The sequence below is a fragment of the Neolamprologus brichardi genome, chromosome 4 (genome assembly GCF_056152115.1).
Source record: "Neolamprologus brichardi isolate AB-2024 chromosome 4, ASM5615211v1, whole genome shotgun sequence".
Taxonomy (NCBI): domain Eukaryota; kingdom Metazoa; phylum Chordata; class Actinopteri; order Cichliformes; family Cichlidae; genus Neolamprologus; species Neolamprologus brichardi.
The window spans coordinates 20,984,428-21,008,810 of NC_142107.1; the positions used below are offsets into that span (position 1 = coordinate 20,984,428).

Sequence of the window (24,383 nt, forward strand, 5' to 3'; positions counted from 1 at the left end):
TTTGTGCTGCAAAATACAGGCAGTCCCGTACAGAAGAAGAGTGAATAATTTCAGGTTTAAGGAGGAAAGGAGCAGGAATTTTAAAGCTCTTGAAAACTGTGATTAGCATTTTTTCCACATTTTCTTACCTTGATAATCAAAATAAAAAGAAATAATATCTAGACTAATGAAAGATGAAAACCTTGTCTTATTTTATGGTACCTTTGAGAGGTAATATCATTTTGCTATACAGCAAGGTGAAACCAAAACATTCACACTAGTTGCTGTGCTATGTTTGGTATAATGTGAAAAGTGTAAACTTGTGAAATTCAGCTTTAAGCAAAGAAGATGGGGTGTTAATTTTGCAGGCTGTCTAGATGTTAGCATTACATAAGACGTGCTGTAGGAGGCAAAGTGTGTGTCACTCTTCATGGACAGGATAAGGAGGTCTAGAGACAAAGCCCGCCCTCCCACCTCCTTCCCTTCCATCTCACTGGCGAAGGTTCCCTGTTCCTGTGGCAGAGTTCATTACAGGTTACAAACACTGCTGCTTTGTCCACATGACTTGGAAATTTCACTCTCCCTCTCTGCTCGTCTTCATCGCCAGAGACGGGGTGATTCAAAGTGCGTCCTCTGGATTAGCTTTTCCATCACAGGGCTGTACTCCAGTTTGTAGCATCCAGGGAGGAGAGGTGCAGCGTAACTGTGAAACAATGCAGCATCTAGCCAGAGAAGCAGTGCGTCTCTCTTTAAAAAGGAAGCCCGCTGTCGGTTTTACACGAGTTGGATCACATTTCTCCACGCAGTCTGCTGTCATCAGCGATGATAGCGCTTGTTTACTCACCCCGCTAATTTTATGTCTTTGCGAATGCGCATAAGCCTTATACGTAACGTGAAGTCGTGTATGTGTGTGAGCATCAGGGCATTTAGATTAGGCAGTAGACATGAAATTATAATGAAGATTTTTTTTTTTTTTCCTGCCTCTTGTGTATCATCACATATTCAGTGCTGCATTACTAATAGTGAAGCGGTAGAGCAATCTTAACATAATTAAAATTTCAATTTGGACCCGTAGTTAAGGTTTCTCTGTGTAAACCCCTGGAGTGGCATTCTTTAGGAACAAGATTGCAGTTTGTTCTGTTCACTGCAAAGACTAAATTAAATATTTTTCCCTTAAAAGCAATGCAAGCTCCTAAACCTTGATCCAGGATTTCACAGGTTAGTGGGTTAAAGACAGGAGATAAATCAGAGGAAGTAGAACAGAAAGAGGCAGCTGTTTTGTTAGTTCCCTCAAAAGACCTAAAGCTGTTTGTTGCACTGCTTTTGTTGGTCAGAAAGCATACCCTGCATTAGTGCAATCCCAGGGTGATTTCTTCAGATTCAGCAAGATGGATGGGTTAAGGTGGGTTTTTTTTTGTTTGTTTTTCCCCCCAGTCTTCCATCAGTTTTTTCCTCCCTCAGTGTCTGGTTAATAATTTGTGCTTGGAGGATGGATGAAACACCCTTCATTCCTCCTCGTCTCCCCCTTAGTGTGGAATCGCACAAAACACCACAGCACCTGCAGAGCACAGCTAACTCAGGAGCACCGCTGCCCGTTTCAAATTCTGCCTTTTCAAGCACCTACCACTTGTCTCATATTGCAATAGTCTGTCTTGGCTGATTTCTGTTTAAAGTGCAGGACTCTGCAGATAAAACTCAGATGATACTGACTGCAGTTCATTTTACTTCAGTATTTCAGGTGCTATATTTGTGAATTATTCAGACTCTCTCTTAGTAACAGCAACAGGTTTCCTCTTTTCATGTTGCGGTGTTTAACTGGAGATGCATATTGTATATGATATCCCCCACCCCGCCAGACGATGCTGGCGGCTTCGGTTTGTTTTAAACCGTGAAATCCAAAATAACAAACACCTCAGCTGGTGGTGCTTGAAGTTAAATCTCCGCTGGTGTATCATCTTCCTCTGCGTTTGCTTTTGCTTGCTGTCTGTGCACACACGTGTACAAAGAAAGTCAATATGTGGTTTCACACTTTCAGCATTGTTAACACAGTAAACATCAACTACATATAGCAAATATGAAGTTCTGTAAATGTGGATTATGGTTTCATAGCATTAGTATAAAAATATCAACCTGTAAACAGTATTGATTTATTTGGCCTAGATGGGTTTTTTGTTTGTTTGGATAGGTTCTTATTTAAAGGGAATAAATTAAAATCGATCGTGACATGCCCATACTCGTATGCATGTTATTGATGACTGGAATCATTTCTTCTGTCTTTGTGATAGGCCACACAGACCACTCCAACGTGAAGTCTTTCTTCTGTGATTTAAAAACAAATACTCAAAAGGTTCAGATGAAGTTAACATGAAGCTTCATAAGTCCTGAACACATTAACAGGGTTTCAGAGTTCCTCTTTTATATCTTGTGAGTCTTTACTTATTGAATCCTTTATTTAAACAGGTAATCTCACTGAGATCAAAATCCACTTTGACAGGCTCTAGAAAGTATGAGCATGGACAAAACATACAAGTAAGCAGCATTTCCCAACTCTCTGTGAATGGTACTTATGACCATTTGCATTTCCTTTTTTTTTTTTTCTTTTTTTTTTTTTTCTGACCTTACAGCCCATTGTTCGTTGGTGGTGCTAGTTTCAGTCATTATGCAAACGTACTGTTTATAAGCTTGGGGAAACCTGCAGTCGGCTGAGACTGAGGCTGCGTCCACACTAATGCGTTTTCTCTCAGTTTTGGCCTTCCGTCCACACTGAGACGCTGTTTTGGAAATGCTCTCGAAAACGCATACCTTTCAAAAAGGAGCTGTCCCGTCACTCGAAAATGCAGACTTTCTAAAACGATGATGCATTTTAGTCATGTGATGCAGTCATGTGACCAATTAAACAAAGATGGCGTAGTGCATTATACAGCAGTTGTTTTGATTGCTCTCAATTTTGACTGCCCTAAAAAAGATGAATATCAGTTTGTACATGCTCCAGATAGCTTTTCTTCAAATTCTTTAATTCTCACTGGAACTCAAGCGTTTTGGGCCATTTCAATGTGGACGCACAACTCTGTGAAAACGACTGAAAACGCTAGTGTGGACGTGGAGCATTTTCAGACAGAAACGCCGTTTTCAAATCTACCTGGGCTAGTGTGGACGTACCCTGAGGAAGTTACTTGGGTGATTGACGAAACGTTTCTCCCACTGAAAACGCTACACACAGATGAAGAGTCAACTTTTTGGGATTTGCTTACTTGGATGATTGAGCATGAATCAAAACAGTTCAGTTCTTTTTTTTTTTATTTCAAACATATACATTCACCAACGTTTCATAAAATCATTCCATGCAGTTGTTTGAAAAGGAGTAGGCAGAAGTATATACTTATTTAGCCCTACCCCCTCAGGTTTACATCCTCATCTAAATTTGAACAACAAAAATGTATACAGACAAAAACACAAGTACATACAACTTTCTTTCACTTAAAGTGGTGCAAAAACAGTTGTACTAATGATCAAGAAATCTGTCTGCTCTTCATGTGCCCAGACAACCGTTCAGAACCCCGTCAGTCTCAGTGGATGTGCTGCAGGGGACCCAGTAAGTGCTGTGTTGAGTTTGAGGTAGATTGGATTTGGCGGTTCTCATATTTTGGCTAAAAGTTGTTCTGTTAGTGTTTCCCCCAGAGTGACTGTAGCCACTCTGTGTGTAGTTGGGGAGAGACACATACACACACTGAGATAATTGTTTGCTTTATTTTATTTTACTTTCTTTTTTTCTACTGAGGAGAGCCATTGGCATTAACAGTCCCCAAGCCAAGCATCTCCTTACCTTACTAAGTTAATTTTGCCAAACCGTCACCTTGACCCTAATGTACTTCGAGCTTTAACCCGAGAACCAAGAATTAACCTGCAAACGGGCCTTTGAAGGAGTGTTAAAAAGAAGAGCTGGCTTAAAAAGAGGGACCAACACTCGAACTGACTCTTACAAAAATAACTGGCCATGGTTTTTTATTTGTTTTTGTTTACTTTGGCCTTCATATTCCTCTGACAAAAGACTTGAATCACTCGCTCATTTTGTTTGGATGAGCAGTTCTCCAGAAAGCTGCAACCCACAATCTGCCCAATCTGCACAGCAACGTTTTGAGTAGGCACAATCACACACAGATTCAGCAAGTGTGCTACATCCTTTTTTTCCCTTTTAACAGCAGCTTTAGGATTGTCTCCATGTGACACTTTTAGGTAAACGCTGTTAAATAGTAGCTACAAAAAAAGAAACTAGTTTCGACTCTCCCTGTGTTAATGTTTAAAAAGAAAATAAGCTAAATCGTTTAACTTTAAATCCACTTGTTTCAGTAAAGTAAGAACTGTTTCAGTTTGATCGTGTGACGTTCATGATATCATTATAATATTTGACATCCCATCACTTTAAAGATTTTGCCATAGTTTACACATAACATAAAGTGGATATCCGGTGCTGGTGAAAGAGGATCAGCCCTCCTTTACGTTGTGCATACGCAGATGTGGTTTGCTTTTAGGGTGAGGATCGGAGATGCATGTACACGATTATCAAAAGTCCAGACAGAATGGCAGATTGAACAGTGGTCTTCCTATTAGCAGAAGAGAAACATTATTTTTCATCTGGGCACTAATCAGATTTTATCTTCAGTTAATTGGATTTTGCTTTTTATTCCCAAATGCAATTTTAGCCGCTTGAATATTTGTAACATTTAGCAGTTTTCAATTCAAGATCCATTCACTTCAATTTGGACTTTTTTTTTCATTTCCACTTCCACAATAAATATAACAAAACAGCATTTTTATATATTTATTTTTGGCACTTTTGACAGTTAGGCAGTGGAACAACGATTTTTTTTTAATTTATTTTTATTATTATTATTATTTTTCAGCTGATGACAGATGGAAGGACTGAGCTTGCCCTAGGACACCTGTGTTACAGTGTGACAGGTGAACTGCAGCAGTCAGAGTGCAGAAACCTTCAATGGAACAGAAAGGCCACAGGTCACTTGAGCACGATTTTCACAATAAATATACCCTCAGGAGCTTTCTGACGTTTTTGGTTTTAAGCAAGAGGTGTCAGAAAAACGAACACAAGGAATGACTGGCCTGTAACAGCCATGTGCTGATAGCAGCATTGATCCATTTGAAGTTGTCTCCTCATCACTGTGTAGAACAATTTGGGTTGTTCACACACTTACAGGAAGCTAGAGCTGGGACCGTTGTACGATAGGGTTAGGGCTAAATAACTTTTAAACCACCTGAACCGCAGTGCAAAATTGCAGGTTTGAATTAGTGGCTGTGGGAGAGGAAACTCACCAGTGATTTGCATTCGCAGCTCACGGATTATGTCTGCCATGATTTGCTTTCCTCAGAAATTACCTGAGCGTCTGCTAGTAATGCTGTTAAATCTGCATTTAAGGTTATGAGTGCTGCTGCAAGAAATTAATCAACGATTCTCAGATGCAGCAAACAGATTCTGTCTGCCATGGATTTCATTCTTATTAAATTATCTAAACTTGTGTCTCTTTTAGAAAACTGACACTCTCCACCCAAGGATAACAGATAAAAGCCTTACTGTCGTTAAAGTAACACAGACTTCAAGAAAACTATATATACAAATCTATATATTATGCAAATAATAATTAGGTTAAAATCAAGTTGTATTATGATAAATGTAATCAGTGAATAAAATTATTTTTCTGTACTGCTGCTGAGTGATGTAACTGCAGACAGGCTGTATGAGTCATGGTTGGATGTTGCAGACGTGTCTGGGCTTTCCCAAGAGGAGGGAGAAAGGGAAGTAGGAGTTTGTAGAAGCTATAAAGCTAAACTGTGGACTCGCTTTTTGGATTTTTCATGAAACAATAAGGGTTTAAACCTGTTTATAAAGTATTGTTACATCTTTAACTGGTTCTAACAGGTTCTAGCCCACTAAAGTAGAAGCCTAGCAATGCATAAAGTGTACATACCATTCCACCGGTTAACGGCAGTTCACCCCTTGATGATAACTGTATTCAACTAACAGGGCTACTCAGTTGAAGCGTGTTACCAGAGGATGCAGGGTAGTCACCTGGACGTGTCTCCCTGTCACAAATTTAAATAAGTTTCTCGCAGTTCGTACTAGGATAATAGACTTGGGCTTGGACTTCCTATACAGGCGTAACTGGGATCTGTCACTGTGCTAATGTTCAGTTCCTGAACCATCAAAATATGGTCTGGTTCTTTTAAGTGACCAATCCAGAGTTTGTGCCCACTCTGCATTTTTTTTTTTTTTTTTGTTTTTGGATTAGTTGTTTTTTTTCTTTCTGGGTTTTTGTTGGATTTTTTTTTTGTGTGTGTGGAATGTGTGAAATACAGTGGTGTCATTCAAGTCATATACTAAAGAGATGGAACAGTGTTGGAGCGGAGACCAGTTAAAGATGGTTAAATGTTATAATAACTGCAGTTTCTTGCTTTCTCTGGTTATTCAGCAGTTAAACAGTGCAGCAGGACCTATGCAGCCCAATCAGGTCCCCCCCAACCAGAACTTCATCAACAGAGCCCCAGGTCCTATTCCAGTTTCCCACGGCAATGTCCAGCAGCAGGTAAATAAATGAACGCGCTCTGTGCTGGCTCGTCTGCCCGTTTTCCCTCATCAGATTCCTCCTGCACTGCCTGATGTTGACACCTGAACTGCCTGGGATTTCTGCATGCGTTGCTGCTAACTCTTTCCTCCACTCTTTCTTTTTTCTTTTTTTTTTCCTCACACTTCCACCACTCTTCTCCACTCCCCCTCCCTCCTTCTGATCTGACCAGTCTGTGGTGGTGGGCATGCCCCCTGTTAGTCAGGTCTCTATGATGGAGGAGCAACAGAGACAGAACAACATGGTGAGACCCAAAGTAGCTCTCAACTTAACCAACATGTATTTACATTGTTCACAAGGGCTTACAATTATAATATTAGAATTCAGTTGTAGGTCTTACTGAGCTACATCGATTATAATACAATATATAGTATAATAAGCTCCTTGTGTCTTCATTCAAAGCTACCTTACAATTGCATCTCTTGTCCTGAAAATCAAGAAACATCCGTTTGTTTGACGGTGTCAGGAATCTTGTATTGAATCTTTTTCACACGTGCTGCAACATTATCCAACATCCACTACATGAACAAACGTCCTTGGCCACCTACACAACACATTGTAATCTTGTCTGGGACTTTGTGGCTGAATGACTCTAGCTCCTAAATGCTTTCCCTTTCCAGTGAAAACTCTCAAATTCAAAGATTAAGAGGTGTGACCAAATAATTTTGCTCATACAGTGCATGAGAATTCAAAAATGCAATGCAGCTCCCTCACTTAAACCACATGGAGTATATCCAGCTGAGTGAATGTCTGCAGAGGACTTTTTCCTACATTGTGACGACTGTGGAATTTTTCCCAACCTGATTCTTTCATGATTTCTCTTACATTTATGCGTGAAAATGTTTATAGCTATTTCTCTCAACCAGTTGCTCAGCATCAGCCTGGTGTGTAGCTAATTTACATGGACTGTATTTAAAAAAACAAAAATAAAAAATGGAGGGTTTTTTTTTTTTTTTGTTTGGGTTTTTTTTTATTTTTTTTTTTTTATTTATAAGGAACCCCATTAGCTTCCACAACAGTGGTTGCTAGTCTTCCTGGGGCCCAAACCATCAAATACCACCAAATAAAATGTTACACAATGAGTTGGATGCAGAATGTCCACATAATTTGGCTCTTACATCCACAATAAGGTTTTACAATTCTGAAAATGTAAACATGTAAATATTAAAAATTATTAATTAAAAAAAAAATAAAATAAAAAAACACTCAAACAAAATACACAATTTCCATTACAAGTGACATTACCCTCTTACAATTTTTACAAATAAATTAAAAACTGCCTAAATAGGCTTTTAGGTTGACATCACCTGTTGGTTTTAGACTCAAATTTGAGGCCTAATTTTTAGCTTTGTCAGTTTTTCTGAGCCAGGAGTGATTCATGCTAAGCAAGGCTGGTTTTAGTGCTGTTACATTGTATCTTAACATGCAAGCCTGTGGGGATTGACTCACCTTTGGAGCCAGCCTCATGTGGCCACTAGAGGAACTGCACATTCCATAATTGCTTCATTTTTCAGCTGCTTGCTAATTTCCTGTCACAGCATGTGTGCTGACGTTTTAAGTTCCTGTTGAGTACGTCTGAGGCCGCATGCCCTTGATGCTAAATAATACATTAAACTGATGACATGCATGCATATGTTTGTGTAATTTAATGAAATTGATCTTTTATTGTCATCTGAAGGTTTTTAGACTGTAGCGTCGCCAATATCAGACTCCAATAACTCCTTTTATTTGTAGTTGGCTGGGGATTGTATTTAAGGTACCCCGAGTGTGTAAACTGAGATTATGGGTCAACCACCCAGTAATTTGGAGAGCCAGAACTTATTGTAAAAATGGAAAAATAAGATGAATAAGTCCAGGTCAAGTTTAACTTTTTTTTTTTCTTCACTTGAACCAAGTGAGTGCTCAGTGAGCCTGCACAAACACTGCTTTTTTTGTATGTGACAATGTTGAAATCTAATTTGTCACACCACTGCAGCTGCTATTAATTGTAGCATTGCTTTCAAAAAATAGCAGTGTTTGTGATTGCTCTAATTAATATTTAGGCTTAACTCTTAAACTGTGTGGCGTTCCTTCAGATGACAATGAGAGCTGCCGGACCAACCAATCAACAGCCGCCCGTCAGTGGCGCTCCACCTAATCAAGTTCCGACTAGCGGACAAGCCCCGCCCCAGGGTCCCATCCTTCGCCTCACAAATCCAGGAGCCAATCCACAGCTTCGCAGCCTCCTTCTCAGCCAACAGCAGCCAGTAAGAGTGCACCAGTCAGCTGTTCGAATGAATTACCTTGTAGTAAATGCTTGATTCTGAAACTGTTGTGCGTCTGTCCTTGCAGCAGGGTGGGGTGTCTCACATGCCAAGCATGATGTCTCACCAAGGTTTGGGACAACAGATGGTCCACCAGGCCCCAGGAGGTGGGGCTCAAATGCAGAGCCAGTGGAGGCAACCCATGACAGGTCAGCAAGCATCCCACAGAGAGATGGAAAGAGTTCACTAATATTTGACTCAAGTAGGCATTTAGAGTACGGGTCAGGAAATGTGCTCATTGAAGGATATTAAGCTTGACATCTAAAGAAAATAATAACTTTTAAAGGTCACGTTTCTAGGAACTGACAACAATTTAGATATGGAAAAAAATAAAGAGCAATTCTTGTTTTATTCCATTAAAGATATTTCTGCAGGCTTTTATTTTCAAAGCAAATTTTAAAGCCACCAAAGCAGCCATCTGTATCTAACAAAGGTTCATTGACTCGTTTGAGTTGAAGATTTCATTCAAGTGTGTGTGTGTGTGTTTGTGTTCTGGGCAAATTCTGATTCGTGACATTTTATTTTTGTGCACATTGATTGAAAGAAGGCTGCACACGTTCTGGTGCATTAATCTATTGATTTCAAACTTTAAATGTTTTCATTGCTTAAAAAAACAAGAGCAGTCAGCCTCTGCTGAGCCTGAAAATTCCCTCAGTGCCACGCATGAGCTGAGCCCATGGAACCAGAACGATTTCTGGGTGCACATTAGTTCATATGATATGTTTTTATGATAGAAGTTCAAACAGGATGAACATGTGCTTCATTTTTCTTATTGCAATTTGATGTGTTTTTGTGAAAATAAGACTAGAGATGTCCAATTATATCACGTCTGGCAATGGAATACTTCACAAGATACCCGGACCAACATCTGGATAGACTCCAGAAAGTTAATTACATAATCTTCTTGGCAGAGGTAAAACGATGTTACATTTTGGTAGGAAGTGGCGTGACTCAGAAAAGGTTGATGAGGAGGGCAGAAAGTCTGAGCCGCAACATGGAGAATCTGGCCATTTTTAAAAATAAAAGACCCAGTAGAGATTAAATGCTCTGCTTCTGAAATGTTCCTTTTATGATGTGAAGCTGTGAGATGAACAGGCTTTTTGGATCATTCTTTATAGGGATATGTCCATTGTCTTCCATGCAGTGTAATGTTTATGCCACAGCTGTTAGGGCTGTGCGATATGACCAAAATCTCATATCCCGATATAAGACATTTATCGTCTCGACAATGATATATGTCACACAAATTTTACATTTTCTGTAAATTTTGTGAATCTCAGGCAAGATTTTCAGCTGGGCGGCGTGTACCTGGAGTCGAGTGTTACATAAGTTGAAACGGCTGCAATTCTCTTTGAGTATTTATTACACGGCGTGCTGCGGGGAAAAGCCTGTTCTAAGGTTTATTTTTTTAGCACCTGACGGCTCTTTTTAGCTTCTCGTCCGTAAACGTTCTGCATAGTATTTCACGTGATTCAGTTTATTTTGAAAAATCAGGACAGAATCTTAAGCTTTATTGTGAAAGGTCTGTGGAAAATAAACAAGTGGACTGCAGAGCCACGTGATGACTTTACCGTCATTGTTGCTAACGACAACGCTTGAAAACAGTGGCTTGTCCGTCCGTAGTGTGGTTATATTAAATATAAGAGAAAGAGAGAACTTAAAGGAATTCTACAGTAACCATCAAAACTACGGAAAAATATTGCCGTGAACAGTTTATTTTGTGACACCACGAAACAAATGATAGCGTGATATGAAACGATAGACATTTTCATATCATCATCCGATATATATCGTTATATCGAACGATATAATGGCTGCCCTAAATCAGCGGTCCCCGGGCCTCGGACCAGTACCAGTCCGTGAGTCGTTTGGTACCGGGCCGCGAGAGTTGAGGCTCAGGTGTGAAATGTGTGGTTTTCAGGGTTTTTATCGGTTTTCAGCGTCATTTTGTTAACGTTTTTATCGTTTACTCGGTTTTCCTGGGTGTTTTCACGTGTGTTATGAATAAATCTTTTTTTTTTTTTCAGTACCAGTACTAGTTTTATTTTGTTGTATTTATCTGCGACAACTTAAAGGCCGGTCCGTGAAAATATTGTCGGGCATAAACCGGTCCGTGACGCAAAAAAGGTTGGGGACCGCTGCCCTAAATGAACAATATTGGTAATTACCAATATCATTTGTTTCTACAATGGTTAATCCATTATTTTTTTAATTGCCCAAACAGAATTATTGTTTGTATTCATGAATTTGCAATTTTACTGACCTACAAAAAGCAGAAAAATTATTTTATTTTTATTATTATTTAATAATATAATTATATAATTTAATTATAATTAGTTTTCTATCTCAGAAGTGTAGTGTGCCGGCTCGTGAATTCAGTTTATTATTTGCCTTATAAATAACAATATAAATGACTTTTTTTGTTTGGTTTTTTTTTTGACAGAAGTATTTGTGTTTTTATGAATTTGTAATTTACTGTAGAGGTTTAGTGCTTTATTATTGACTCAAAATTACACAAAACACTATCGTAATCTAGTGTTTGGGGTAACAAATTACTTTCTATAGGGAGTAAATAAATTAAATAATGTGTTGCGTTTGAAAAAGTGCAGAGTAGACGTGGCTTTTCCTTTTTTAAGAGTACTGAAATCCAACACTTGTTACACCCTCTGAGAGTATGGATTGATTGTAGTCACTGGTTTGCTTTGTGGTTTGATATGCACGTACTGCAAGTAATCAGAAAAACAAACAAAACAAAGCTACGCTTGCAACAGAAAACACAGCCGCTGTGCAGTCGTCCCAGTCTGAACACTGTCAGTGCCATCAGGCAGCGCACGTGGACGGGGTGTCAAAGATTTCCTCGATGATAGAAATGCCTCCATATACATAATCTTTGTCTGTGATTGCCTGTGGTTTGTTGTTCATGTTTTACTTTGAGAAAAAATAAAACAGAAGCACTTGGCTTCAAAATCCTGCATGTCTGAGCCAATACATTTTATAGCAGCGCATAAACATTTAAGCTCACTGTACACAGTAGTTAAGTACCTTGATGTTTACTTATCTCAAACAAAGTGTCTCTAAAGTAGGTCTCTGTAAAAAGGAGAACAAATGCAATGCCGCGGCATATTAGTTCTCGCTATCCTGCTTTAAACTCTTAACTTTTTCTCCCCGCTTCGCTTTTTAAAGCGTTTCCAGAAACTCTCTTATCCTTTCTTCCCATCCCAGGTCAGATGATGATGTCTGGAGCTCAGAGAGGAGCCGTCCCGCAGCCCGGGATGCCACAGGTCTCGAGCATCATGGAGGATGAAGTCCTCATGGATCTTATCTGATGGAACTGGGCTTTCGATTTGAATCTGGGCAGCCATTTTCCAGTTTCGACACATATGTCTGCTCTGTCGCTTTAATCCTACAAATGTTCAATGTAATTAGGAAACAAGTCATAAGCAGTTTTTGGTTGTTTTTTTTTTTTTTTCTTTCATTTTTTTTAAATTTTTTTACAGGACTGAGTCGCTGAAGTTAATTAGGGGCAGACAATGTGAGCATTAGTTTTTCATGTAAATGTTCAAACCATCAGCACGCTAATCCCCCATACTACACACAGGATAGAACAAGCTATCATGCTTCTAGAAATTATACTAAGTTTCATCATTGAAATGGAAACCTGTGTTATTCTTTTTTTTTATTAAGATTTTTTTAATTATTGATCATGTTGTTTTATGGAGATGAAATAAAGGTAAACATCGTATAAGACCAAGTTGTTTGTGATTACAAAGAGGTTTTGTTGTTGATGAGTCCGCACTCCTACCGCCACCCCCGTGTGAACGCCGTTTGGACTCTTAAGGTGGGAGAGAGTGAGACTGAAATAGACACAGTAATAGATAGTTCGGTGTCTTTTTCTGCCAAATAGTGTCACAGTGTTAATTTTAACTACTCCAATATGTTGTGGAACCATAGAGAGTCTCCTCGTGCCAAGTAGTCCTACCAGATGGCATCAGTTGGCCATGTTTCCCTTGGCATAACGTACAAACAGGCTGGCCGCATGCGCACATGGCACGGACTCCACATATATGCCCGCAGTCTGCTTTCGCATCAGTTCTATTGCGTGTGAGTTAAGTCCTGTACGTCGACAAACACGGGCCGGTTGTGCACCTCGTGTTGGCACGGGCGCTGAGAGAAAAGGGAGAATGACGCACCTGAACTTTTCAGTCTCACATATGTTTAATGACACATGTCAGTTTATGCAGTCCCCCCCACCCCCCAAAGAACGTGGACACTGTGTGTACACACTAACCAACAGGAAATGATGTCAGTCCCTGTCACCTGGGAGACTGAGACGGTTGCTAAGATACCGTGACAGTGGGTTCTTGTTTCTGAGCTTTTTCCTCAGCCCCGCTTTCACATGGACTCACACAGATAGACACTAGTCCCTCAGTGGCTGGTGTTCATCCCTCCCATCCCTTAATCACTGGCCGGCCCTCGGAGCCCGGCTTAGCTTCACTTCATCTTCCTCTCTCTCTCAGTCTATCTGCCTCCATCTCAATATTGATTATTAACTATTAGTGCCTTTCTAGGCTCATAAGTTTTTCAGTATCCAAGTTATTAACAGCCAAATTCATCCATATGGAATAAAAATGGTTAAATGTATGGACAAACATAATAAGTTTACCAAATCACTACTTGGGGAGCTGATAGCCGACCGGTTAGTACACGAACTACATGGACACAAATGCCATCAGCGGTGATTCCCCAGTTTGCTTTCTTGCGTTTCTTACTCGCACATTTCCTGTCTGTGTCAGCTGATGTTTTCCAAAAATTTATTTTACTAGTCATGCAAAAAAATTGCATAAAATGGGCATTTCTTTTTCTCCAAAGAGATTACAACTGTCCATAATTAAAGTCTTCAACAAAATGTGAGGAAACAGCTGCTGTGACTTCATATCCAAAACATGATTTCTATACGGCGCTAAAGTTGATATAACTGAACATGAACTCTTTGTAGCACAAGACAGACAGAAAAAAATCTTTATTTGTTTAAACTTAATTTAACCAGGAAAAACATTTCTATTCCATAACAGCCCAGTTGAACACAAAGAATCTGCAGGTAATCAGTGTTGGGAAGGTTACTTTTAAAATGTATTCCATTACAGAATACATGCCCCAAAATGTATTCTGTAACGTATTCCGTTACATTACTCAATGAGAGTAACGTATTCTGAATACTTTGGATTACTTAATATATTATCATGCTGTTTACAACTACATGAATGTACTATTGCTGTGATTTATTACTGTTACTGAAGGTCCGCGGCTCCGAACCGTAGTAAAGGGACCTCTGGCTAATACGGTGGGTTCTGTGTCGGGCTCGTAGCTGAAAACTAGCTTTACTTTGTTGTCTGGGTCAACTTTGCTTGCGAGAGACCGAGAGAGGCGTTGAAAGGCTGCTCCAACTGAGCTTATTGTTCTTGGAGGAAAACACGAACACAGTGTACAGTCGAGTCTTAATAGCTTACTTACAACTGGGCTCGTCAGGCGCTCTTCTTGGCTGCAGTGGTTATTATTATATTTACATGCTTCCAGCTCCCGTTTTTGCTCGATGACAACTCGTACTTTTCGACTCTCCTTTTTCTCCCTCCCTCGCTCAGACACATAACGAGTATGGCAGTCCATTCTCCCTGCAGCACAGACTACACTACCCATGATGCTACATTCTTTAGAGCTATACCTGTAGCATTCTGCCTATTAGCTTAGCACAACAACAACAGGCGCTCTCTCACCCAGGAAACACGCAGAGCGAGAGCGTCACCCTGTAACCATGGCAACCGCAACGCTGCCGCCTGGAACTACAGAAGGTAACTGTCAAACAAAACCCAAACCGTCCTGACCCGCGACAATATGAAACAGGGAAGTACCGCCGTGTAATCCATTTATTTCAACAAAGTAACTGTATTCTAAATACCACCTTTTTAAACGGTAACTGTAACGGAATACAGTTACTCATATTTTGTATTTTAAATACGTAACGGCGGTACATGTATTCCGTTACTCCCCAACACTGCAGGTAATGGAAGTAAGACTAAAGGGACGAAAAAAGAAAACCAATGAATGTACCCACATGGTAAAATTCTCTCCCCTGGTGGTGAAAATACTGTATTACAAATTCATTGCGTTCATTACGAAAAGTACCTTTAAAATCAGCTGGAAATCTGCCCATGGTGTAACCCATCTTTCAACCTCTGACAGCTGAAATAGGCTCCAATTAATCAGCAGAAGAATATATATGGGTGTTATCATGTGACCCTTTACCTTTCATTGAGAATAATAAGTAATAGTGTGGCTGTCAACCCTTTTACAGCTTCTTCTAAGATGGAACATTGCAGAAAAAGTTTGGTTTGGTGTTTTCTGTGATCATGAATAATAAATGACGTGTGGTTCATTCAAATAAACATGATGCAATAAGGTTTTTTGACAGCCTTGCTGCATATATTAGCATATAAAAGAGTTATAATTAGATATTCTGAAAACCTTAACCTTGTATTTTAATACGTTAAGGAAATTAACTTTAACACCAATTGGAAAAGCAATAATCACAAAGAAGCATTCGGTAATTAAAGCATTAAATCAATGATGACTGTCTTATACAGAAAATATCACCAGGGTTTTGGTGAGTTATTTAAGTCATGTTCCTCTTGCTTATGATGCAATGGACTAATTATCTGGCGATCACATGATGTCAAATTATTGCACATTTCTTTGCTTAAACGCTAGTGTTGTGTGGTTTTAGTGTGCACCCCTCAGAAGAAGAATATTTGATGTTTCTCTTCTAGTTGTGGATGAAATTATACACCACCAGTGTGTCCTTTACTTAGCCCTGACAGAGAATTTTTCAATGGCCAATTAAACATTAAAATATAATTCATGTAGTTGCAGAGCTAGACAGTTTGGTAAATAAAAAGAACTTCATGAGCGCTGCAGAACTAGAACTAGAAAATGTGCAAATTAGTTCCTGGAGTGCAAATGAAGACATTTAATTGCACAAGAGCTTAAAATCTTATAATCACGGCATAATTAGGAAAGCTGCATTTCATAATTATGGACGTGGTAACCCATGTACGTCTACATTATTTCCTCGAGCTCCTCCTAGTAGTTTCCAGATTCACCAAGGAGGCTGTGTGATCTCAACCTCCATTAAACTCACCTAACTATCTCTTGTGAACCAAACTCTGTGAAACTCAAATTCCTTCCCTTGGGGCAGTGAAAGTATGAAGGATGAAAGGAGACGAGTCGACTTCTTATCTCCTTCAAAATAAAACGACAAACATTCAGGACTTCAGTTCAGGCGCATTTAGTTTAACGAGATGGGGAAAGTCGTCACAATGGTAAGAGTGGCCTGACAAAGAGAACAAAAAAGTGTGGCTGACGTGTGTAGCTTGATGTAGCTTACGTAAAATCAGCACAGAGCCCGTTTGGTGCTTCGGTGAGTTATCTATGGGCTCCATAAATACCTTAAAGAATGCCACTATATCACAGTGCTGCACTGCAGCTTCAGATGAGATAAAGCTCAGAGCATGCCACTTCTGAACTCGTCATTTTATTGCAAGTTTATAAAGAGATCAAGTGCTATTACAAATGCACATCCTATAAGGCAGCAACCAGCTCCCAACTCCAATGAGACATTCCAAAAATTTTTGAGGAGAAGTAAATATTTAAAAGCGTAGTAAGTAACATTTTTCATGCATTTTTATTCGAATGTTAACTTGAAAAAGAAGACTTCCCTTGACTCTCACTTCTAAAAGCACCCAGACTTGTTTCTGTCGGTGCAAATTTGACTATTCAAGCTGACATATTTTAGGACAACAGGTGTGGTATATATACCCTGGACAGGTTGCCAGCCTGTTACAGGCCGAGCTCTGCGATGAGGGGTGTTTAATAAGCTCCCTGCAGCTGTTGATAGTTTGATCATTGCCAAGTTAACTTTGTTACCACGTACAGTCAGGTATGCACTGTATACCACAGCAGTCACAGCACCTCATACATGATCCTCCTCCTCGAGATTAGATATAAGCAGGTCTGAAATCAGCACTCACCGACCAATCAGATCTTTGCAAAATGACATCGCCATTCCTTCAGACTTCTATTCATGCATTTTTGGAGGGTCAAAAGTTGCACACGTCTGTTTTTCTGGTGAGCGTCAGTAGTAAATATAGATTCTTGGACACAACTTTGTTCCTTGATGGTTTTTTTCCTGTTTTCTACAAATAATTTTATAACACTTTTATTGTTCTACATTGACGCTTAGATCATACGACACATGATGTAAGCCGAGGCTTGAATAGAATTTTTAACCAAGTTTGTGAATGTGATAACTCTAAAAAGAAGCAACCTAGGAGTTTCAAATTGATACCATAGGTGTATCTACTAAAAATCTTGATCGAGTTTGAATCTCATTGACTTTGGCCTCAAGGTCATAGGTAGGAGATCAAGTTTTCTTGCATTGTAAATGCAATAACTTGAAAACAAGGTGATGTAGAATTTTGAAATTCATGCCATATCTACTAGGAAGCTGAGGGGTACAATTAGCCACCGCCAGTATTTTGTATTTATTGTTTTTATACCCAGACAATTAAATTTCGCTGCAGCTGAAAGAATAAGCATGCAGTCTATGGCTACGTCCACAGGTACACAGGTATTTTTGAAAATGGAGATTTTCCGTTTTCGTTTTAAAAAATAATCCCGTCCACACGTAAAGGCAGAAATGAAGGAAAACGCTGCTAGGAACATGCCAAAGCAACAGGTGGCGCTATATTCCTAACCTGTAGAAATGTTGGCCAATCAGAAGTCTAGAAGCCTCGGTGGGAAATAGTAAACAAAGCTGGGGCATAGAAGCAGAACCGAGTCGTATGTGTGGAGGGACAGTAACTGTGTGTGTATATGTAAGCATTTAAACACTGCAGAGAGCACAAGTAACAGTAACAGTATTGTAGAAACTCATTTCACCGAAACAATAACATGGCGCACAGTGTGACGTCAAAAAATGCGCACACCTTTGACGCTGCGTTTTCTGCGTTTTTCTCGTCCACACGTAAATGCAAAAATGGAGTTTTCAAAAATATCCACCCTGGCCGGAGTTTTTAAAAATCTCTGTTTTCAGTGACCAAAAACGCCGTTTACGTGTGGACGAAAGGTGCAAACGCATAGAAAAATCTGCGTTTTCAAAAATACCCGGGTACGTGTGGACGTAGTCTATGTTTTGTGAATAATGATGTCTTAAATCCAACCACGTTTGATTCCTCAACTTACCACCGAGCTAAAAGCTTTGACATCGGCGAGCAAATGTCTATTTTTAGCAATTTTTTCAGTGTGTTTTCAAATTTACGCAGTGTAAAAATGGCAACGCTCACCGATGTCAGGATTCAGACAAGCAGCTTCAGTGCATGCCCCCAATGAAATTACGATTGTAATCCATCAGATTAATACATCCCACGTATTAATAAAAGAGATGATGCGTGCTGATAAGTTTGTTTACTTACAGTCTGCATTTTTACCAGCACTCTGTCTGGTCTTTAAATAGGTTAAACCTAATATAGTCGATCTTTTCCAGCATTCATACGGTGTGTTTTCAATACTACACCGCTGCACTGTGCTTATCCTGTTACAGACACTGATATCGCTGATTTGTCTGCAGCAGCTGTGTTGCTGTTGGTCTGTATTCTGTGTTTTACCTCTTTATATTTTTCCATGATTGTAGTTTTAAGTCCAGGGCTAAGCTGTCAGTAGGCCTGTCTACAGCTGTGATTGGTCAGATGCTGCCAAAACCACCCTTTTCATGTGAACATGCTTCTACCTAGATTGATGAACCCTGGGTTAACTTATTAAATAGATAACCACCTTTAAGACCTGCCGACGTTAGGGTAAGTGAAGCCAGATAATGGAAGGATACGTGAACTTGCTCTGTGCAGTTGTACAGTACGCTTTTAAGACGTTAAGATTGTTTGATGTGTGGATGCGTACACCTCGGAGAGAGGATAGATGCTTTTGTCAAGCTGAGCAGTGTTGTCATACATCAAACCTTATAAAAATCTCACGTTCAGAGTGAAACACGTGTTTTCTCCGGGGAGATCTTATGTGACTGCAGTAAAAAGAAAAGTTGACATTGTCTAATTCTGGGTCAAACGACAAAAACAAATTATATTAAAAAGAAGAGCTAAGCTTGTCAGCAGAAGTAGCTGAGCTTTTGATATTCCACAACACACCGAGTACAGTCAAGTTTCCCAAAAATATGTATAGACAACAAAAAGTACATACGTGGTGCTGATCCTTTTTTAAATAATTCAACTAGTTGTTGTACTCCTTTGTAGTTCTAGTTTTCATGTTCCCCTCTCCCTGTCTTCACGCCTCAGTGTGTTATCTGCCTTGCAGTAACTTCCTGTTTTCCTCTTTTAGAGTTTTATTTCCTTGTTAAATCTAGTCAAAGGAGCTTGCAAAGAAAAGCGTCTGGACTTCTTTAAGTTGCTTGAAGACGTTTCACCTCTCATCCGAGAAGCTTCTTCAGTTCTAAGGTCAAATGGTTGGGAGTCCCAGATTTAAACCTAGTGGGAGTTTCCCCCCACAGAGGGACAAAAGGACCCCCTGATGATCCTCTAATTGCCTGAGCCAAGGTGTGAAACGGGGTGTGGGGGACCCAAAGTCCAGACGCTTTTCTTTGCAAGCTCCTTTGACTACAATGACCTGGATGACTGAGAACCTTCACAGACACTCTTGTTAAATCTAGTTGGAATATCGCATTGATGGAAATCTCCCTCTCTTTTTGAGATTATGTATCGGAATTTCAGGAGCGGGACCACGCCTCCAAACACGCTCCTTCCGGTTGTCATCTACATAGGTTCCCCCTGTTCTGCAAGCTGTTCATTTACGTGTCCCACCCTCCCTCCGTCCTTGTTCTCAATTCTTTAACTTCTTCATTTCTATTTAGTACATCGGTATCTGCCAGGCCTGGGAGCCATCGGCAGTCCCCTTCGATTCCTTCCCCAAACCGCAGCTCAATTCATGTCAAAGCATCACTTTTACCTAATAAAACGCTGTCAAACCTAAATTGAGGACGTGGGCCCAGCTAGTGAATTGTAACTGTGCCTCTTTGGTGTTGTGCATTTGGGTCTGTTTAAGACCTTTTGCTAAATTATCAAACAAGCAGCTCATAAATTCACCGTGCTCCGTCTGGCCTCTGGCTTCTGGCAAAGCTTCTGTCGCATTTACATGCACTGCTGAATTTTTTTTGGAGGGAAAGTTTATAACTAAACTTCCTATGACCACAAGTGCTCAGCAAGTTCATGCAGCTTCTGGTCAAACATGTTCTGTAAAATAAAACAAGTCATGCATATTTAGAAATATTTCTGCCACGTTTTGAATATCCAGCTAGTTTCCAGACATTTCCCGAAACTGTTTAAAATTTGAGACAATTTCTCAACTAGTGTTGTGAATAGTAGCACAGAGGTGCAGACGCTGGTAATGGCTCTGGGGAAACAGTTTGTTTTTGTAGAATTTCCATGTTAAAAGCTGGTCTTTTACAGTTACACTTTGTTACACTTTGGCCAACTGGGGCTTCCCTGTGTGGAGTTTCCATGTTCTCCCCGTGCCTGCGTGTTCTCTCGGTGCACTCCAGCCTTCTCCCACAACCAAAGATATGTTTCTTCTTCTTCTTCTTTTGGTTGCTCCCTTTAGGTATCACTAAAGCAGATTGTCTGCCTCTGTCTCACCCTGTCCCTAGTGTCCTCTTTTGTCACACCACCTCTCCGCATGTCCTTCTTCACTACACCCACGAGTCGTCCTTCTGCCATCCTTTCCCCTGTTCCTCTTTCTTTGTCTTCCACTGGCACCCTGTTGGCCAACAGCACTAGAGCCAGTTGGTGTTTCATCCCAGGCTCCAACCAATCCAGTATGAAAATGACATTGTTGATGATATGCATGTTTGATTAGGCAAAGATTTTAAACTGGATGCCCTTCTGATGCAGCCGTGATACACGCTCAGCCAGGCGACACAGCCAGGATTAATCAGACCGCAACTTCTGCCCTGGCAGCTGCCCACAAATGTCCACTCTTCATCATTAGCCACCAGCCATCTTGACACTTTCTCTGTAGCCTTTTTTCTCTCCTGTGATGCCAAGCCCAGTGTAGGCCTGGCAGAGCGACTGTCCCACGAAGCACCCAGAGAAGTACCCTGCCCTCCAGCCTTGCTTCTGGCACTCCTTGACCCTGCCACTCTCCTCCATATACTCGTCTCCTCTTGGTGCTTTTAGCTCCAGCACAATAATATTCTTTTTCGCTCTTTCTCCACCCTTTCTACCTGAATTGGATAAACAATTAATCAAATGCATGGATGGACCCAGTTGTGTTTTCTGGGCATCAGAAGAAGAACATTTTTTCTTTGCATGCTAACTTTTAAATGTCCTTTTTGCAGTCCCCCTCTGCAGAATTGACCTTCTAAGCTTTTTACCTGTCGATTTGTTAAAAAGGTTTTAAAAAAAATCTTCTACTTTAATTATATATAATCAGTGTTGGGAAGGTTACTTTTAAAATGTATTCCATTACAGATTACAGAATACATGCCCCAAAATGTATTCTGTAACGTATTCCGTTACGTTACTCAATGAGAGTAACGTATTCTGAATACTTTGGATTACTTAATATATTATCATGCTGTTTACAACTACATGAATGTACTATTGCTGTGATTTATTACTGTTACTGAAGGTCCGCGGCTCCGAACCGTAGTAAAGGGACCTCTGGCTAATACGTCGGGTTCTGTGGGCTCGTAGCCGAAAACTAGCTTTACTTTGTTGTCTGGGTCAACTTTGCTAGCGAGAGACAGAGAGAGGCGTTGAAAGGCTGCTCCAACAGAACTTATTGTTTTTGGAGGAAAACACGAACACGGTGTACAGTCGAGTCTTAATAGCTTACTTACAGCTGGGCTCGTCAGGCTCTCTTCTTGGCTGCAGTGGTTATTATTATATTTACATGCTTCCAGCTCCCGTTTTTGCTCGATGACAGCTCGTACTTTTCCTTTTTCTCCCTCCCTCGCTCACAGACACATAACGTGTATGGCAGTCCATTCTCCCTGCAGCACGGACTACACTGCCTATGATGCTACATTCTTTAGAGCTATACCTGTAGCATTCTGCCTATTAGCTTAGCACAACAACAACAGGCGCTCTCTCACCCAGGAAACACGCAGAGAGAGAGCGTCACCCTGTAACCATGGCAACCGTAACGCTGCCGCCTGGAGCAACAGAACGTAGCTGTCAAACAAAACCCAAACAGTCCTGACCCGCGACAATATGAAACAGGGAAGTACCGCCGTGTAATCCATTTATTTCAACAAAGTAACTGTATTCTAAATACCACCTTTTTAAACGGTAACTGTAACGGAATACAGTTACTCATATTTTGTATTTTAAATACGTAACGGCGGTACATGTATTTCGTTACTCCCCAACACTGTATATAATACATATTGTTAAATTTTGCATTTTAAAGCCTTGCCTGGTTAAAATCACACTGCACTGTCCTGTGGTACAAATTGTTAGTAAAGAAAAGTACAACCTGGCACCATTTGGGCTTTGTTTGATTTTTGGATGTACAGTAACAGCAGCTGTTTCTGCAAGATTTTGTTGATTAGTTTTGTTCACTTTGGAATATTTTAAACATTTTTCAAAAAGGGGAAATTAAAACAAGTACCTTTAGAATGGGTTTCTTTAAAATACTGGCATATGAAAGTGGAACAAAGACACTGAGTGTGATATGAAATGTGTAAGTTAACCATAAAACAACTCAGTGCTTTATACCGAACATTCCAATATCAAGCATTTGAGTAAAGATATTTTCTTTTGTTTGCCTCATATAGATTTATGACATTTGCATTAAAAAGACGATTACACATATTAAGTGCAGTTACCCTTACGTGCCGGGACACATCCTCACACACAGTATGCCCATAGTCTGTGCTGTTCGACCACTTTTTACTGCAAAGTGGTTTGGGCCTGAAATTAAAATGTTGATGGCTGGGTGACATTTTGGTTATTGCTGTCTGCGTTGCCACTGCGAGGAAAGCAGCGGACCAGTTTAAGGGCCAGTTTGGCCTGGCTATAAGCTAGAGATGAAGATTATACAGCATGGTGCAAGAAGTACTGCTCGGCATAATGGGGTTTATAGGCCTGTGGCAGAGTTTGCTTTACACTCTGCCGGAGGAGGTGTTGACAGGAGCGAGAGACGGAAAAGGCACGAGAGACATGTCTTATTATTCAGCCTCACCACGTAGTGCGAATGAGTCGCGGTGGTCATGTTTGAAGATGTGATGATGAGATTAGGGTGCATGTGGAGAGACGACGAGGAAAAGGAGGCGGGTAAGAGCAGCGTATAACACCTAAAATTGGATCTGTCTTCAGGAGCTTTGTGGTCGAGGTCCACTTGGCCTGGGTGTGGGAGGATCAATGTCTCCATTGAGCCCTAATGGATGCGGTTGCCAGATAGGGCTGTTAGTGATAAGGGAGGAGTATTAGCTTTAGTGTTGCAGATACAGGCTTGGTTAACTTTGTGTTTAAAGGAGCTTCTTGTTTTTCTGTGGGTGAAAGCCAAGTGTTTCATGGTCTACACTGCCATAAGCGTCGGAGCATTCAACCCTCGCTTGCTTGTCACGGCGGCCAGAATGTTCAATTTGGTATCACACGGGTTAGGATCTCTGCAGCTTGTGGCGTGTTGCTTCACCATCAGATACGGATCAGGGCTCTGTTAGGGCCTCGGAGGCTGCGAAGAGTTCAGTCTTGAGACAGCATGTGAGAAGGGAGCGGCAGGAGGAGAAAGGCAGGAGGCCTGTTCCCTACACCCCCGGCATATCTGCCCCAGTTCCTCTCACCACGCCATTCCAGCGCAGTAAGGCGATGGCAAAGGTTTCACCCCGGCGCAGCAACTACCGCCGAGGCCACAGGACCTAAACATAACCCAGGGCAAAGAGAGCGCCTGCACATCTCTCAACCAATATGCCAGCGCAGCATAACACACAGCAATACAAGGCAGAGCACAGAAGGCGTGAGCAACCTCATCCACAGGGCAGAGGCAGAAATACTAGATGGCAAGCTTTTTGTCTTCATATGAGGCACATTAATCCTCACAGTGGCTCCCATCTTTATTCATTTATCGGCCTGTGGTGTCCACTCAATCAGTCAGTTAAAGTCTGGCCTGATGGAGCGAGCCCCGCACACCCACCACAGCGAGGGAGGGAGAGAGGGAGAGAGAGGGGAGGGAAGGTTATACTCCATACCATATAGCCTGAGCAGACACTGCAGTACAGAGATACAAACAGGGTGGGATGGGGAGGAAGAGGAGGAAATGTGAGGGGGGCTCTTTTAAATAATGAGGCAAGGAGGGAGGAGAAAGGGAGAGAGGGGGGAGGTGAGACAACTGGAGGTGAAAAGAGAGCAGC

General features: G+C 40.8%; 1 protein-coding gene across 4 annotated transcripts in view; it reads left to right on the plus strand.

Moving 5' to 3' along the window:
• Positions 1–12,658, plus strand: part of med25 (mediator complex subunit 25) — a 33,284-nt gene extending 20,626 nt beyond the window's left edge. For 2 of the 4 annotated variants that reach the window (XM_087840045.1, XM_087840044.1), the window contains 5 exons: positions 6,462–6,575; positions 6,787–6,858; positions 8,690–8,860; positions 8,946–9,066; positions 12,140–12,658. In XM_087840045.1, the coding sequence (XP_087696171.1) occupies positions 6,462–6,575; positions 6,787–6,858; positions 8,690–8,860; positions 8,946–9,066; positions 12,140–12,243 (582 nt within the window). In that variant the 3' untranslated portion in view covers positions 12,244–12,658. The remainder of the gene's footprint in view (positions 1–6,461; positions 6,576–6,786; positions 6,859–8,689; positions 8,861–8,945; positions 9,067–12,139) is intronic. The other 2 variants (XM_087840046.1, XM_087840047.1) reach the window with 2 other exon arrangements.
• The last annotated feature ends 11,725 nt before the right edge of the window (positions 12,659–24,383 follow it).